Raw genomic sequence first — 17,908 nt, 5'->3', positions numbered from 1 at the left:
GTAAAGCAGCCCACAGGGTTAAAGGCCAATGTCTGCAAATCATAAGTTGACGATGTACACCCACAGTGAACGGTGAGTGCCCACACTGCAGTTTGAAAACGGAACATACAACAGAGCAGAAGACAACGTCGGTCACAGCATGGCAGCTGGTTCATTTGGTAGAGTGCTGGTCTCACACATCCGTTGCTCCCACGCGTAAGAACCACACCACCAGGTTTCTTCCTGGCTGCCGCATCCGCCGTCAGGAAGCCTTGCCAGTGCTGGTAGCGACCCGAAACCCCATGGATCAGAAAAGCCTTTGGGAAAGCTAATCCAAACCCTGACTGCAGTCCATTAAGAAATCACTAACAGTTTAATAAACAAATGAACATTTAAAAAACTTCCAAAAAATTTCATTCGAATGTATTTTGCACAGTTGTCAGTCTTGGAAGAAGGGAGAATACAGTTCCTTGACATTGAAATAAAACATTGAAAGGTTTTATTGGCCTTAATCTTCCCCACAACAGTTTTAAGTTATCTAGAAGTCCTTAGAAGGTCAAAGAAAAGAAACACTAAGTTTAAAGGGAGGTGGGGGAGCAGCAACTTGGCAATGCTTCCTCCGACTTCACCTTCAGGCGCCCTTTTTCTCCAGTAAAATCCTGTGCAACTCGTCTGCATCCTCGCTAGTTTTCACCCGAATCAACATGGTGGCAGGGACGGTGGCACTCTTCTCATCAAGTGGTGGGTTTGGAATGCAGACAATGAGTACATTGTTTTTCCCTGTTCGGGTACATGGCATATTGGGTGGAATCAAAACATTCAATAGTATGTTGCCTGCATTAAAACAAAGGAAAATATACATCAAAATCATATCAACTAGAGCTCCACGGAAGGAGTCCACAGCTCGATGAGCACGAAACCCTGAAGCAGCTCAGACTCAATGGATCCCAAACCCGGAGCCATTAAGAATGCGCACTGGCTCCCTCACAGGTACTAGCACTGTCCTGGACAGAGTGCTGGGAGGTCTCTGGTGGCCCTGCCCAACGCTCCCACTCACACACCCACATGACTCAGCTCCGAGAGGACTGGAGGAAGAGCTAGCTAGTACGACCCACAAACAAGAACATCATCTCAGAGATGATGCTTTACTGTAATTCAGAGACCAGCACAACTTACTGGGCAATGGTGACATTATGGTGTCGTTATTATAAATTACTCAAGCCCTGGGAAGGAAAAAACGCTTCCTAGAAGTTTCTCTGTGTGACACGGCTTGTAGCCACAGATCTAGCGATCCCGCCATTCATCTCAGGCCCTGCCACTCCCATCTGCTGAGCACTACTCTCCTTCCAGCAGTTTCCAGGGAAAAACGGAGGCTGGCGGACAGTGTGGGCAGCAGTGGGCTCTGATGCTTTCATCTATACAAGGCCTCCTCGGGATGGCCCGTTTCCTGAACTGCCCAGCTTCTCTCTAGCCTCAGCCACACTTCTAACAAAGCAAATGAAATGATTTCCTTTCTCGCTAGTTTGAAACATGTCTACATTTCCTTACACACTGTTTCCCTATTATTCAAAACTAAGTCTTTAATGAATAAATACAGCATGACTTGGCCTGAATGATCTCTTCCATTCCAAAAACACATCAATAAACCCCCAAATCTCAAGGACTAAAATCAGGGAGGAACAAGGCTGAAAAAAAATCCTCACCTAAATTGGTATCGGCCCGTACTAAGAGCTGTGTCTTCTGACTTGCTGTAGGCTTTAAGTGCAGGGTCCCCACACCCTTCTCTTTAAATTCATTGTCTTTCTTGTAAAATAGTTTACACCTATGGAAAAAGATAACAGGTATAGTCAGGTATTCAGTGACAAGTCACAGTTTTTTCTAACAATCACGGTTGTGGAAAAATCTATATTAAATGAAAGCAGAGAATAATTTTATTGATCCAGATCAACTAGGTCTGGATAAAAATCAGAAAAAGAAAATCTACTTAGCCTTCTAGAATCCCTCCCCATTTTTTCCAATTGAATAGTGGGTCCCCTAAAAATTTCTGTGTTTTCAAATGCTGGGGACTGAACCTAGGGCCGTGTATATGGCAGGCAGGCAGGCACTGTACCACTGAGCCACACCCCTAGACCGCCATAAAAATTTTAATAAGTCTTGCTAAAACCATCTTTTCTCAAGTCAGTCAAAATCATACTTAGACACCCCATGGCTCCTTGATCTGCACCTCTGGCTCTGAGCTCAAGAGCTGATCTGGTCCTTTAAGTACAAACAATCTGTCCTTCATCGCCCCCACCCTATCTTTTCCTTTATCTATTATTTTAAAAATTTTCTTTCAGGCTCCTTCAATTTTATCTCCCAAGATGCTGAGGTAAATCTCAAGTAGGCTCAACAATAGAGTAATGATATTTCATCCTAGCCTCCCATGTCATTTGGTTATTAATACAACAAAACCACTGTCCGCTCATTTGATTTATTCTTAGGAAAAAATCTTTAAAAAGTCAGGGTCACTCTTGCAATTAAAACTAAAAATAAGCTGGGTGGCACACACCTATAATCCCAGCAGCTTGGGAGACTGAGGCAGAAGGATCACAAGTTCATAGCCAGCCTCAGCAACGCCGGGCACAGTGGTGCATGTCTATAATCCCAGTGGCTCAGGAGGCTGAGGCAGGAGGATCTCAAGTTCAAAGCAGCCTCAGCAAACATGAGGTGCTAAACAACTCAGTGAGACCCTGTCTTTAAAAAGAATAGAAAATAGGGCTGGGGGTGTGGCTCAGTGGTCAAGTGCCTCTGAGCTCAATCTCCAGTACCCAACCTGCCCTTGCCAAAAAAAAACCTTAAAAATAAGCAAAGGTAATTGTTGGTCCCTTAAAAATTCTTGAAAATAACACTTAAGAATCTCAGAGGATATGATGATTTGTTAAATGGAAAACTATGGATTTGTTATTAATTTTTTCTTATTAAAAACTGTACATTATAAATGAAATGGTACAAATACCTTTTAGGAAATATCTCTGCAAGCAATAATCTCATTTAATCAAGAGGAAGAAAAATTTGAATTTCCCTTCAGCTGAAAGAGGCAGCTCATTTAAAAACAAAGCAATCCTCCCCTCCCCGACCCCAAGTAATAGCCTCGTTACCAGAGGAGGCCAAAGTTCTTGCAACCCTTAACAGAAGGGGGTAGCGGGTCACTGTGCCCAACTCTTGTCTGTAAGAAAATCCAGAAAGATCAGGTCTCCAGGAAGGGGTCAGGGACGCTTCCAGATAAGGAGCAGAAGCAAAACCAAACCAACTTTCTTCACGATGAAAGCAGAAGGGAAGAGAAGGAAGGAAGAAAAGGGGCAGAAGTCTGTCTCTAAAGCATGGACAGAGGTGCTCAGCAGGAAATCTCCAGACCTGGCCTGTTTAAAATAGCAGGCCAAGGGTTCTCCCTGTTCTAGTTCAGAGTTGCCCAGTGTGAGCTCAGGCCTCGATGAGGACACGCTGACCCACAGCCCCGGGACTCCCACGCCAGCTCCCAGGGTCATCTCGTACTTGGTGGAGTAGAAAGCGTCTTCTTCCTTCACTTCAGTGACCACCACCTTGGGAGGCTCATCACTCTCCTCTTCGTCTCCACCTTACAAAAAAATGACAGCTCAGTCAAGCTTAGCTCAGGACTGCAAAAGCAGCAGGAGCTTGCTCCTGACCATCTGAGTCTCAACCCTGAATACCCCGTGCAAGCCAACATGATGGCTAAACACATACCGTTTTTCATTTTGTTTTTGGAGGGGGGAGGCCACTGCTGAATTTTAATTGTTGTGTAAAAAATAATAGTTTTCAATGAGAACATATTTCTCTATTCTAAAGTAACTGCTAATATGTAGAAAGTCCTAGAACAAATCCCTGCTTACGACATGCATAGAAAATTAACCTGTCAATATTCAATTATTTATATTCAGGTTATCTGCTGGAGAACTAAAATCTCAGAGGATCCTCTAATGCCTTCATCTCCAAATGCTCTTGTGACTGGATCCACAGCATGCCGAGATATAGCAATGTCAGCAATGCCAATGATAGGAAAAGTAAAATTTTTTAAAGAGGAAGTTTGTCAGAGAAATTGCTCCAAAGCCAAGTGTAAGTAAGTTTGGCTTTGTCTGAATGGCCACAGGGCTCACTGCTCTGCTCCTACAGGTCCCTGGCTAACTGGGCCAGAAGGCACTTTCAGTCACGGCAGTACTCAACCTCTAAGACTCTGTTTAAGTGGGAAGGGTTCTCTGGAAGAGAAAGGCAGCTGCATGAAAACTTGCTAAATCAAAAAGCAACTCTGCATTGTGTAAATGTACAAATATGTAACAACATATCCCACCAATGTGACAACTATAAAGTACCAATAAAAAAGCTCAGGAGGCTGAGGCAGGAGATCAGAGTTCAAAGCCAGCCTCAGTGAAAATGAGGCACTACTAAGCAACTCAGTGAGACCCTGTCTCTAAATAAACTACAAAACAGGACTGGAAGTGTGGCTCAGTGGCTAAGTGCCCGGATTCAATCCTTGGTCACCCCCACCCCCCAAAAAAAGAGAGAAAAAGAGAGCCAAGAGCAGAGGGAGTGGAAGGACCAAGGCTCTGGCTGCTGCCTGGTCTGTGACATTGGTGCTGAAGACAGAACTGTCACTCAGAACCCACCACTGACCTTCAGGAAGATGAATTTCAGACTTGTAGGGGAACCACTGTGTTGGTTTAATTGCTGTGCTATGAGAAGTCAATCTCTTTAAATGCAAAGCCATGCATTTGATACTTCTCAAAATCATTAATGCTAGATATTTTTTTTTTCCTTTTAGGTACCAGGGATTTAACTCAGGGTGCTTAATCACTGAGCCATGTCCTCGGCCCGTTTATTTTATTTTTGTTATTTTGAGAGGATCTGACAAAGTTGCTCAAGGCCTCAATAAGTTGCTGAGGCTGGTTTTGGACTTAGGATCCTCCTGCTCCAGACTCCAGAGCTGCTGGGATTACAAGCCTGCACCACCATATGCCTGGCTGTACATATTCTTTATGTGTGTGTATATATTTTTTGGGGGGGTGGGGGGTGCTGGGGATGGAACCCAGGGCCTCATGCACGCCAAACAAGCACTATACCACTGAACTACCTCCGAGTCCCATTTTATAATCCTTCCAACAACCCTACAAAATAGGTCCTAGGTCATTTTACAAGTAAGGACTAATAAACTTTATCCAGGACAACACAAGCAGGATGCGATGGAGTCACAGTGTGAGATCCACCTGGAATGGGGAAAAAAATATGCCTTTCCCACTAAACACAAAATTTGCAAATATAAACTTACAATGATAATTTTAAAATTTACCTTTGCTTTCATTACTGCCACCTTCTGCTTGACCCTCCAATGTTTTGGCAGAAAATGGTGAAGAAACTGGTTTACTCTGGGTAGTATCTTTACTAAATAAACTGGAGTTTCCAGGTGAAAATGAAAATCCAGCTGAGGGACCAGAGCTCAGTGAGCCCAAAACAGAGCTATCAATTTTCTTGCCGAAATTAAACGAGACACTTGCTGCTTCTGGTGCTGTGTCGGTCTTCTTTTCAGACACAACTTCCATCTTCTTCTCAGATGTGTCCTCAGTTTTGTTGCCATGAAACAAAAATGTTGACTCTTGTGGTAGTTTTGCTGAACCAAACAGGGAAGGGGTCTGTGTGTCAACTGACATCTGGCTTGTTCCGCTTTCAGAGTTTCCACTGCCACTGTTGTCATGCTGTTGCTCAATAGTGGCCAGGTACTTCTCATAGTCCTTAAAGATGGGTGTCAGGTCACACAGGGGGTTTGTGTTCACGTGCTTCACTATCCAGTCCCGAACCGAGCAGTTCAAGGCCGCCAGCTGTTTGTGGTAGGTGCTCCCTGCACAGGCTGTGCTAGAAGCAAGGCTGGAGGACGAGGGCTGTGGACTGCTGCCGTTGGTTTTGGGATCTGAAATCTTTTTATCCAGCAAGGCAGTTGGGCCATTTGCAGCAAAAGAACCTATAGGAAATTAAAGTTTGAACAATTTATTTTAAAACTAATTTGATGAAGCCATCTGGATTTTTACACCACTCTTCTGTCTTGTTCTGCTTTAACTATACCCTGTTTTGTAGCACTACAACAAGTGCGTGTTCAAGAGGGAATATTTAGGATCTGGGTATCAAGGCTGGTTATGGCAAAGAGCAGTATTCACTGTATGACTACATTAAGTCTCTGTATTTTTAAAGTAAAATTTTTTCCTTTAAAACAATGTTCATTTCAAACAGAACTGGCAGAAATATTGTTAGTAAAAGATTTTAATTCTCAAAGTTGCTGGCAAAAACATATATTAAAGTAGTTCAAAGTGTAACAGAAAGTACATAGTATAAAAATCGAACAGTATAAACTTTCAGAATAATTAGCTAAATAAAACCCAACCAGTCAGAATCATCCCATGATCCTGTTCTCTGTGTAAATCCCAAGAGTTCTTGACTAACTCCATTAAAACAGGATCAGGTAATCGACATATTTTGTTCAAACATGGCCTGGGAGGGCTCTGTGACCAGGGACAGTGTCATGGGAATTCCCAGTGACCATCGTGGTAAGAAGCACACATAACCCTTGGTACACATGTCCATAATGAATTAATGGACAAGCAGGCAAACCTTCATAAAGGGTCTATGAAGTATTTTTCCTTTTCACCTCATTTTTTTATTTTGCTGCATTGGGGATGGAATCCAGGGTGCCTCAGCCATGCTAAGCAAGTGCTCTACCACTGAGCTACAACCTCAGCTCTCTTAGGTCAATTCTGAAGGTCAGAGGTTAAGGAACTTTGCCAAGATCATATAGTTCATAACTGGCAGAACTGAGCTCAGAATCCAGATCTGTTTTGGCTTGAAAACTTGTGCTCTGCTTATCTGCCTACTGTATATACATAGCCAATATCTCCCCAAAGTTCCATCCCTGACATTATTGTTGTTTCTGCTTACAGACTGAGGACTGAGGGTTTGTACAAGAGAAACTTCTTTACAAAGTTATTTCTCCTAGATTCCATTCATATGAGGTGGCTGAGGAGGGGGGCTACTTACCAAAGGTTGCCTTAGGCTCTGCTGCTGCCCTTGCACCAGTGCAGGGAGGGGCACTAGTGCTGTTTCCATTAGATAGTCCTTCCAGAGGCTTCCCTCCAGGGCTACTACCAAATCCAGAAAACCCTCCACCTCCAGAAGGCACAACCAAGCCTTTAAAACCTTTGAAGGCTCCTCCACTGTCAGACTGCAATATGAGCAGAGAACACATGTTAGTTAGGAAAGGGCCTTTCCTATCTGCAAATAAGCAAGGAAGTGACAATATCCTCTTGACTGCTGAGCACCCAGTTTCCACAGGTAATCCGTACTGCACGAAAAACTGGCGGCGCAACCAGCACTGCATGGAAAGACTGCATTTGAAGGCCTGGCGATCCAAAGCTGGCACCTTCAGGCAGGCACCATTTACAATCAGTTATATTTTTAAAAATGTCTTGTGCATACATAGACATAAAAGGTTAATAGAGATCAATGCAATAAATCCACGTACCTCCCATCCAGCTTCAGAATGGTAACTGAACACACACCCAATACAACTGAATCTGAAGGAAAGATCCTTCATGTACCTTCCAAAGGCAACTTACCTAAGGAAGTTTTAGAAACATCCCATTAGGTTAACTAAAGGTATTTTACCATTTATCTCATTTCCTAGGAACTTTTGTTGTTTTCCAGTTGTTCTCAGCCTAGAGAGCTTCAGAAAATGGTCATATTTCAAACAGAGATTTCCCAGTAATTGAGCAATCCCAGGGCATTTTTCTTGCTGCTTTCTTAAGTATGACGTCTTTGACAAGACCTTTCTAGCAGCCTCTCCCCTTGTGCTAGCTTGCTCATATCTCTAATCATAGAGGCTCTGGAAATGTTTGGCATTCATTAGGAAATTCTAAAGCTGCTTTCTGTCCCTGGGGGGCTTCTGGAGAACAGTTTCTCAGTTTACAGTGTTTTGCTAAACTGGCTATAATTTTTTTTTATAAATCTTTCATCCATTTAAAATAGTGGTGACACCATAGGGAACAATCTGCTTCTCCCCCAAAGAGTACACACATAAATGTATCAACCACCATCTCATCAAAAAATCACCTCAGACCAGACCTCTTCACTGTCTAGATGGGCCAGTGAGCCTGAATACTACTGCATATATTTCTAAAAACACAGGTGTCAATCAACTCTACAAAATTCCAGATGTTTACTGACCACTGAAACACACTAGATTTAAAGTTACAAGATGTTTACAGCTATTTTAGAAATTACTGTAATCTAGCAATAGTAAATTAGCTCTAAAATAACCCCCCAAACCAACAAAAACCACTATTAAAAAAAAAGGAGAGACACATAAGACAGACCTTCAGAAGAGTGAGAAAAAGAACTGACTGGGATGTACTCAGTTTGGCTCCTTGGGCCCTGAAACATTATGATATTCCCCAATCTCCCCGATTTTTCTTTAGGATTCATATGGAGGAAAAAATATAGACCCTTAAACTTAATTTAGAAGTTAAATTCAACAAAACAGAGATATTCTGGATTATTTTATTATCCATAGATCTCCAGTGCTAAGATCTGTTTAATAGGCAAATCCACTAGTTGGGAAAAGCCACATTTGTGCTTATAGCAAATGATATGACATTATTTTTCAAATATCCAAGTTTCATGAAAACTAGAGGCTAAAAGTTATAACCCAAATTAAATTTGGATTTCAATTATCCACGTATATTTCTGTCCCTTCCCAGTTCCAGGGCTCACGACAGAACACCCTCCCCGGGATTCTCCTTCTGCTGACCTGCTGCTGCCCACTCCTCACTATGGGCTCCTTCTGACTGCCTCTTCGTCCACTCTGGTGGTGTCTCCGCCATCTGTGTGGTGAGAACTCCCAGCACCCCATCCACCTCTCACCTGCCCTAATTCCTGTTCTATATCCAGTGTCTTGGAGAGAACTTAACAGGATTTTCAAATGCCACATTTGCAAACTGAACTGTCTCATCCTTAATTAAATTATTCCATCTTTCCTTGCATCTTCTCAGTGAGAGAACTACCAACATCACTCAGCTCCATACCACAACTGCCAACCAGTCACCAGTCTTAAGGTAATAATGAAATCAGACCAGGAAAAAACAAAACCCTGGAATTAAAATAATAACAACTAAACTCAAGACATATACTTAGTAGAGTTAATGTGCTGAGCTTTAAGTGTTCTTACCAAATTTAAAAAAATAAATAAGGGCTGGAGCTGTAGCTCAGTGGCAGAGTGCTTGCCTAGCATGTGTGAGGCACTGGGTTCGAGCCTTAGCACCACATAAAACAATAAACAAAATAGAGTCATGCTATCCATCTACAACTACAAAAAAAAAGTGTGATAATACAAGCTAGTCAACTCACTTAGCCATTCCACAATGAATACTAATTCAAAACATTATGCTGGGGTTGTGGCTCAGTGGCAGAGGACTTGCCTTGCACATGTGAGGCACTGAGTTCAATCCTCAGTACCACATAAAAAATAAACAAAATAAAGATATTTAAAAAAAAATTCACGCTGCACCACATTTGTTAATTGTAAAAAATAAAAATCTTCAAGCTGAAATTATTTTAAAAATAGAAGTCCTACTGGCCGTAGTGGTGCATGCCTGTAATCCCAGCGCTTTGGGAGGGTGAAACAGCAGGATTATAAATCAAATGCACCTGGGTCCAATCCCTGGTACCAAAAACAACAAAATACAAGACCTGACTGCTAGGTGCGTTCTGAAGAAGTCTGCATGTCATCCCTTCCTTCACTAAGACTTGTTCCCTGTCTCCTTTTGGGCAGCACTACCCTAGACAACCTCAGGTTCCATGTCAAAGAGCTTTTACAGCTCCAGGAAATGAGGTCCTCTAGAGCAGCCATGGAGCAGAGAACGGGTACTTATCATCACTACATTCTACATGTGTACAAGCGACCATACAGAACCACCTGAGAATCAGTTTGCTTTATGATTGCATTTGTCCGCCCTGAATTACACGGTGCATATATTCTAGGTAAAGACGTTTTTAAAAACTGTTTTCCCCTTAACACACACCATCATTTATGCAACACTGATTCACTACGTAACTCTAGCTGTAAATTTCTTACTAATTGCCTTCCCAAAGCCTCTGTCTGCCCACCTCCTTCTTCCTTCCTTTATACATTTTCGAACTTAAAACCTATGATGAAAACCTTCAAAAATAATAAATTTTCTTTTTTTGTTTTTGTATTTTGTGGTCTCGCTGTGTTGCCCATGCTGGCCTTAAACTTTTGGGCTCAGGTGATTCTCCTACCTGCCTCTGAGGAGCTGGGACTACAAGTATGTGCCACCATGTCTACCTACTATTTCTATAATAAGGATTCCATTTTATTGTTTCTCAAGGTGAGAAGAGAAAGGGAGGGGCTGGGGCTGAGCAGTAGCACACTTACCTGGCATGTGTGAGGCACTGGGTTTGATTCTTAGCATCATATATAAATAAATAAGTAAATAAAAAATAAAATAAAGGTCTATCAACAATTAAAAAAGAAAAATATAAGAATACAGTTCCTTTGGGATTGAAACTTGAGAAATGCAGAATGTGTGGCTAAGGAGGTTTATTCCAAAGCTGCCATGCAAGATGCCTAAAGCTGTTTCTCCTGCCTGACAATAGATATCCAAGATTACCAAAACCACACTTGTGGGTCTGGAGTGTCAAGGGTGAGGACTATACGGGGGAGGAGTTCTGAAAGGTGGGGTGACTGCTGAATACTGACCACATGATTCCAATTCAGGAGTTACAACTCTTCTTTTTCTGCACTGCTAAGGATCCAACCCAGGGCCTCACTAGGCAAGTGCCCTACCACTGAGTTACACCCCCAGTCCTCATCTTTTATCTTTCCGAGCACAAGAACGAAATATCTTAATATACTAAACTAGAAAGAAAACTGACACATTTCTCGCATAGTGAAGGAACTACTCCCTATAATTTGGTCCCAGGAGTAGGTGAAGACTTGAAGACACCTCTTCAAGTCCCCTTCTTATCCCACCATACCACATCTCCAGCCTATGAACTCCTACACTGGCTTTTACTCTCACGGTGTCACTGGGCTTGCATTTGCCCCTCTCATCTTACTTCCTCAAACAGACACGCTTCCTTTAAGACATGGATGTGACATTGATTACTTTCTTCTCTCTCCCATGAGCTACACAAAGGAGTAAGCATTTTTTAAAAAAAGCATTTGTTGCTGTGATTGTTCCCAAAGGAAGAAAAGGTCTGTATTCAGAAAGAGTCAGTATTCAGTAGCAAAGCCACTAAGAAGGCACTTACTTCAGACCCAACATTTCTCCGCTTTGCTTTCTTTATGGCTCTATTCTTCAAGACTTCCTCACTGGCCACTGAGAATGTTCCCACCTGCAGGGCATACGAATTAAACACAGAAAGATTAAGGACAAAAGGAGGTAAAATGCTGAACAAAACAGCAAGCGGAGACAAATTTACCTAATATGGCTTTAAAATACTGTTAACGTTAATACTATGGAGAGGGCTTGTTAACAGAAATGGCTTACATCTACCTAAAGCAGAAGATGGAGTGTTAGGGAAGGAGAAGGGTTGGGGAAAGCAAAGGGGAAGGTGTGGATGGGCAAGAGAGGGCAGGTGGATATCATCAAAGCATGCTATATGCATTTGGGAAATGTCAAAGTGAAACCCATTAATTTATACGACTAATATGATTAACAATTAACAGAAAATAGTGTGTGTGTGTGTGTATATATATATAAATATATATATATATTTATATAAATATAAATTTTTTTTCTTGTGGATTCCACTTCTAGCTAAGCAAACCATCTACCTTCTACAATATACAAATCCAAACTTCAAATTCCAATTCAAAGAGAGGAGTATACACAACAGTTTTTGAAAAGATAAGACCATCAAAACTTTGGTGCCAATTCTTCAAATTTTTGGATATATACTGGATACTATTAATAAATGCCGCAGTCTGTCTGGGCACAAAATAACCGAGCCGCCACACAGCCTTGTAGGTTCAAACAGCAACTCTTTATTCCCGAACTCTCACCGGCACTCTACACACACTTCCCGGGAATACACTCCCTCCACCGGGCTCCTCGGCCAATTCTCAACTTCTCCCAGAACGAGAACTCAACGGGAACTCCAAAGTAGCAGGCGCCCAAGGCAGCAGGATCCACCCTAATCCCGGAGCCGCCCTATTCCCGGAGGAGGGTCACCTTTCAACCATTCCCTCTAGCAAAATGCCAGGCATCATTCCGACTAAACTGTGGCTCAACAAAAGTTTAGAAAAAAAATTAAAGGTTTCTTTAAAAAATATAAGCTATCATTTAAAAACAGAAAAGTATCTTAAAGATCATGAATAGCTGATGGGGCAACCCACTGTGAAACCCAGATGCCTGTATCTACTCTAATACAGTTTTTAAAAATAAATTTTATTTATAACACCCCTGCCCCTTTTGTTGCAGTGCTGGTGACTGAAATCAGGGCTTTGTGCATGCTAAACAGGCACTCTATCACTGAGCTATACCCCAAAGCCCACATACACATGATTTTTAAGAAAAGAGTCCTGGCTGGAGGGTCACAGGTTCAAGGCCAGCCTGGGCAACTAGCAAGACACTGTCTCTCTCTCTCTCTCACACACAGGGTGAAGGGCTGGGGATGTAGCTCAGTGGTAGAGCATCTCTAGACTCTACCTCCAGGACCGAGAAAAAGAAAATCCTGCCCAACTTGCCCACCAAAAGGCGATGGAGGCTCCCAGCACTCTACTCTGACTACTGCCCTTCCATAACATGCTAAAAGTCCTATGTCTGCAAACTGAAGTTTGCTAATGATCTTTGTCTTAACTTCAACTCTTCTTTTATCCTGTAGGGCTAGAGCAAAATACTTCTTATAAAGAAATCTCATTTATAATTACTGCAGATCATATAAAACTTAAAGGTATTCATTCTTACACCTACACAAGGGATCATTTGGACACACTTGTCCCAATTAAATGTAATTAATGCAATCCTTCCATACTCATGTCATTAGAACCTGTCCAAGTGGGACTTTTTTCATTCCTGAATATTTTAATGCCAAAGAAAATCATTATACGGTAGTCTAGATTTTACTATAGCCCTGAATGTATTTGTGCTTAGACCTGAGGAAAAAAAAAATCCGTAACAAAGGATTCACTGGTAGCTGGAGTCATAGTTCAGTGGTAGAGCGTTTGCTTAACGTGTGAGGCACTGGGTTTGATCCTTAGCACCACATAAATAAAATAAAATTAAAATAAAGGTATTGTGTCCATCTTCTTCTTTTAAATATTTTTTTTAGATGTAGTTGAACACAATACCTTTATTTTTTATTTATTTTTATGTGGTGCCGAGGATTGAACCCAGTGCCTCGCACGTGCTAGGCTAGCACTCTACCACTGAACCACAACCCCAGCCCTGTGTCCACTTCTTAAAAAAAAAAAAAAAAAAAAAGAGTTTTGCTGGGGGCAGTGGCACAAACTGTAATCTCAACAGCTCAGGAGGCTGAGGCAGGAGGATCAGAGTTCAAAACCAGCCTCAGCAACTTAGTAAAGCCCTAAGCAACTCAGTGAGACCCTGTCTCTAAATAAAATACAACAAAGGGCTGGGGATGTGGCTCGGTGGTTAAGCACCCCTGGATTCACTCCCCAGCATCAAAGAAAAAAAGAAAAAGACTCAATTCCAAGTCAGCCAGGCATGGTGTCACCACCTGTAATACAAACTACTGGGGAGGCCGAGACAAGAGAAGCACAAGTGTAAGGCCAGTCTAAGCAACTTAGCAAGACCCTGTTTCAAAATAAAATTCTAAAAAAGGGGCTGGCAATGTAGCTCAATGGTAGAGCACTAGCTTAGCACACATGAGGTCGTGGGTTCAAACCAAGTACCAGAAACAAAACAAACCACACCAAAAACACACACAGAAAAACCTTGAGTTAAAGGTCCTGTGAAAACATTAACACACTGTGATTTTGGTTCCCCAAAACCAAATAAAAATTTTTTTTAAAGTAAAGTATATCTACTTCTAAAGGAAAATAAAAAAGTAACAGAAAGATTGATTCAGAAAGGAAGATATTAGTCAAAGAATAAGCTTAGAAATACTCCTGTAAAATTCTTTTATCTTTTTTCTTTTTCTTTCTTAGACTATGTTATAAATTTGAAAGGCTAAAAACTTGGCTACAGATGTCCTGAGTGAACTGGCCTAGCAGTATCAACTGCTGGTGAGACACTAGAAATGCAATTACATGGTGAGATTTAAATTACATGGTGAGATTTATTCAGGGAAGACGATTTTCATTTTGCTTCTAAAGAAACTACAGACTAGGAATTCTATTACTAATAATGCAACTGCTGGGGGTATCAGCTCTACCATCAGAATAGGAACGAGAAGAATTTGAGTAAGGCAAACAACCTCAACTTCTGAAATCTAAAGTGACAGGGACAGCAGCCTGAGATGGTGATGCGTTTCCGACCTGAGTGCCAGCACTGAGCTAGCCTCATGACCAGATCACTTAAGTCATTCTTCAGTCATGACTAAAATGACTTATTCAAAATCATGGGTTTAGAATGCTGCCAAGTATATGAAATTCAGGGGGAAGGTGCTTTTCCAAAGAATATTTTAGGAGCAGGCACTAGTGGAAAAGCACACAAGTCACAAGAAACCACAGTACCACCCATTTGGGATGTTCTTAAAATGTCTGACTTAATTCTACCACAATTCTTCAGGAGGAACCCCAAAATGAACTAAATGTAGGTACAATAAGAAATCATTTTGGGGGGAACTTTTTTTTTTTTTTTTACCTCTTCAGCTTCATCTTCTTGGTCCCAGTTTCTATCTGTCAATTCCTTCTCGGCAATTCTTTTGGCCATTTTTTCGAATCTAAATCACAGAAAACAGAGAAAAAAAATGTAACCTTTCTAGATCAAGATATGGCTTTCACAAAGAACTATAAAAATTAAGAATTTTAAAAATTCACTCTAGTAAGAAACAAAAACATTAGTGATGCCAGTAGAAACTGATTCAATATGGATGCACCAACATTCTGAGAATGTGTAGTGCTTCAAAAACAGATCATCAGCTTAACTGACAGCATTACTTCAGCAGTGGATTCCTATCCACAGAGTGTGCTTGTGTCCATCCCTTTAAATTTGCAATTATTTCCTGTCCTAACATCACATACATTGCTGTTTAAGAAGCAACAGCAACAACAAAAGAAAAAACAAAACAAAAAACTAGAACTGAGAGCTTTGTTTGGGGGTAGACTGGTTTCTTTACTAATTCACCAGCCAAATAGACCAAAAAAACCTTCCCATTTAATTCTTAGTACCCTCCAGGGCTGACTAAACTTACCTGAATTCCTTCCTGAGTTTGTGCTCAATACCACAACCTACGAGATTAAGCTTCCCAAAATATCCAAGTCATTAAGACACAAATTCATAGATCACCTACTGCTATAGAACAAAATTCAGATGTTGATATTCCAAAGTCTTCCAAAATCTAATGTCTAAGGGCTTTCAGCTTTTAGTAAATCTTTAATAGTCTTTGAAATCTCTCTTACAAGTATGTTCTTTTTTTCTAATTATGGAATGATTTAAGTCCAAGATTTTAAAATATAAAGTATGAGATTTAGCATAGTTTCCAGCATCACCTGAGAGTCTTCTCTTCTTAACGCCTCCCCAAAAACACTTGGTCAATTTCTGCTATTGATTTTTTCACAGAAACAAAAACAAATAGAGGAATAGATAAAATTCCTTACTGAACTATTCAGACTGTCTCTGGATTCTTCGGGCTATTCATTAACTTCGCCACCAGAGGGCGAAAGAGGTGAGAGGTTGGAGTGATAATGTTATCAAAGATTTAACTATGGAGCAAAAGGGGTGGAGTTGAAAAAGGAAAAAAAGGTAGTAAGAAAATTTTGCTGGGTGCAAGGGTGGTGGTGTACAATCCCAGTGACTAGGAAAGTTGAGGCAGGAGGATCTCAAGTTCAGGCCAGTCCTGCAAGTTACAGTTAGCAAGACCCTGTCTTGAATTAGAAAAAAAAGGGGTGGGGGATGGGGTGGGGGCTTGTAGTAGGTTTCAGTGGTAGTAGATCCCAGGATTCAATACCCAGTATTGGGGGGCGGGAGGTAAGTTTAATATCTAACTCACACCTATACCTTTAGAGATAACTGGCAGAGTAAAACAAGCTAAATTAATGTAGTAGCTTTCATTTTCGAACACACATATCAAGTCAGCATAACCAGAAAGCAGGGAGGTTAGTTTTGCCTACTGAAGTTCTCCAAATGCCCCAAGCTGTTCAGCTCCTAGAGGTTCTATCTGTTGTTGAATCAGTGATCTTGGGCACTACATATATGAGAAAACCCAAGAGGCTGGCATCTGGTTTTGCCATTTTCTAGCTGTGAGATCTTGAGTAATTAATTTTTCTGCCTCAGTTTCTTTATCTGCAGGGCAGGGAAGAGTTCATTAGGAACATTAAATGAGATAAAGAGCTTAGTTACAACAGTGCCTGGAACAAAGAAAGAGCTTTATAAGTATAATCGAAGAAAAAAGTTTTCTTAGAAACAGAGGCTATTTTTTTTTCCAAAACTTAAAAGTCGTAGTGTAGAAAAAGACAGTTCCAATATGCGCCGGACTTTAAAAACCATTTTTTACCAAGTTCGTATGTTATTCCAAAGCATGTCACGAGATAAGGCTGCCCTTTTTAGACACAGAGAGGGGACTGATACACCTGTGTGCAATGGAGCAAGGCCAGGCGCCCAGGGTCCTCGGCTGCGGTTACGGGGCACACAGGCCGGCCGGGGTGCCCGGGGTGCGGCGGCAGACCTCCGCGACGACGCCCGGTGCTGGGAACCCGAAAGTCCGGGTGACAGGGGGCGCCTCGGCCCCGGGAGGACGCCTGCAGTGGCGCCTCCGAGAAGAGATCTGACCCGGACGGGGAGGCACCTGCTGGAGGACGAGGGAGGGGGCCGCCGGCGACGCCGCGGAAGACCCGCATCCCCACGCCGCTGCTCGGAGGCCGGGCGACGGCGGGAAGCGCGGGGCACGGCGAGGACGCGCCTGAGGGAGGCCGCCGCCCGCCCGCCGCAGGCCCGGGGCGCGCCCGCCCGAGCTGCGCCGCCGCTTCACAAACGCCCCGCCGCGTCCGGCGCCCCGCCGGCCCCGGCCCCGCACGTCCCCGTCCCGGCCCCGCCTGTTCCTTCCGCCCCCGGCCGGTCTCGGACGTCCCCGCCGCCCTCCACCTGTCCCGCACCTCTCCGGCGGCCGCCGCAGCTCTCGCTGGCTCGTGGGCGCGGCGGCGAGCAGGGACGCGGTGGCGATGGCTGCGCTCGGGGCCCAGGCGGCGGCGGGCCGCTTCCGGTGCGCTGAGAGCCTCGGAGGACTTGGTGGCCAGCAAGCCCGGAGTCTCCAACACCATGTCCCCCGGGGGCCGCGTGTCTGTGAGCTCGGCACCGAGACGCGGAGACATCCACTAAGCCAGAGACCACCAGGGAAACGGCGGGGAGCGCACTCTAGGCCGCCATTTTGTAACTCGAATCTACCCCTCAAACCGGATTCGAAGAAAAAGGAGAAACGCCCGCGTCCGGGCACTGCGCAAGCGCGTCCGAGTGGGGGCAGAAGCACCTCCTTCCCCAGGCCGCAGGGCGTCGCGCGGCGCATGCGTCCAGCGCTTTAGAAACGGTCGCCGGGAGGAGCGCGCCCGTCGCACGCATGCGCACACGCCTTGGGCCGCTGCGGCGAGGTGGGCGGCCGCCGCCGCAGCCGCAGCTCACGCGCACGGGTGACGTGTGGGCCGCCTTCGAGTTGAGGTCGGTTCGCGCGGAAGTCGCTGCTGAATCTTCGGAGGGCTGGT

General features: G+C 43.3%; 1 protein-coding gene across 1 annotated transcript; it reads right to left on the bottom strand.

The window, feature by feature from the left end:
• Positions 1-333: 333 nt before the first annotated feature.
• On the bottom strand, positions 334-17,675 carry Nup50 (nucleoporin 50). Its single transcript, XM_046429172.2, has 8 exons — positions 17,309-17,675; positions 14,859-14,937; positions 11,341-11,424; positions 7,051-7,234; positions 5,318-5,983; positions 3,511-3,592; positions 1,683-1,801; positions 334-813 (listed from the first exon to the last, which is right to left on the bottom strand). Exons 2-8 carry the CDS (start codon positions 14,925-14,927, stop codon positions 611-613), a joined length of 1,407 nt encoding a protein of 468 aa, XP_046285128.1. The 5' UTR covers positions 14,928-14,937; positions 17,309-17,675; the 3' UTR covers positions 334-610.
• Positions 17,676-17,908: the final 233 nt, after the last annotated feature.

The sequence above is a fragment of the Marmota monax genome, unplaced genomic scaffold (assembly GCF_021218885.2).
Source record: "Marmota monax isolate L192 unplaced genomic scaffold, Marmota_monax_Labrador192_F-V1.1 WCK01_AAM20220418_F8-fsc00051, whole genome shotgun sequence".
Taxonomy (NCBI): Eukaryota; Metazoa; Chordata; class Mammalia; order Rodentia; family Sciuridae; genus Marmota; species Marmota monax.
The sequence above is the reverse complement of the archived record's forward strand: the minus strand, read 5'-3'. Positions and strand labels throughout refer to the sequence as shown.

Bases quoted from the DNA above. Each gene is read 5' to 3' on its own strand.
- Nup50 (XM_046429172.2), bottom strand. From the start codon at position 14,927: ATGGCCAAAAGAATTGCCGAGAAGGAATTGACAGATAGAAACTGGGAC. The intron at 11,425-14,858 runs GTAAAAAAAAAA...TATGCCCTGCAG, and splicing joins AAGAAGATGAAGCTGAAGAG to GTGGGAACATTCTCAGTGGC. The intron at 5,984-7,050 runs GTAAGTAGCCCC...AATTTCCTATAG, and splicing joins AGAGCCTAAGGCAACCTTTG to GTTCTTTTGCTGCAAATGGC.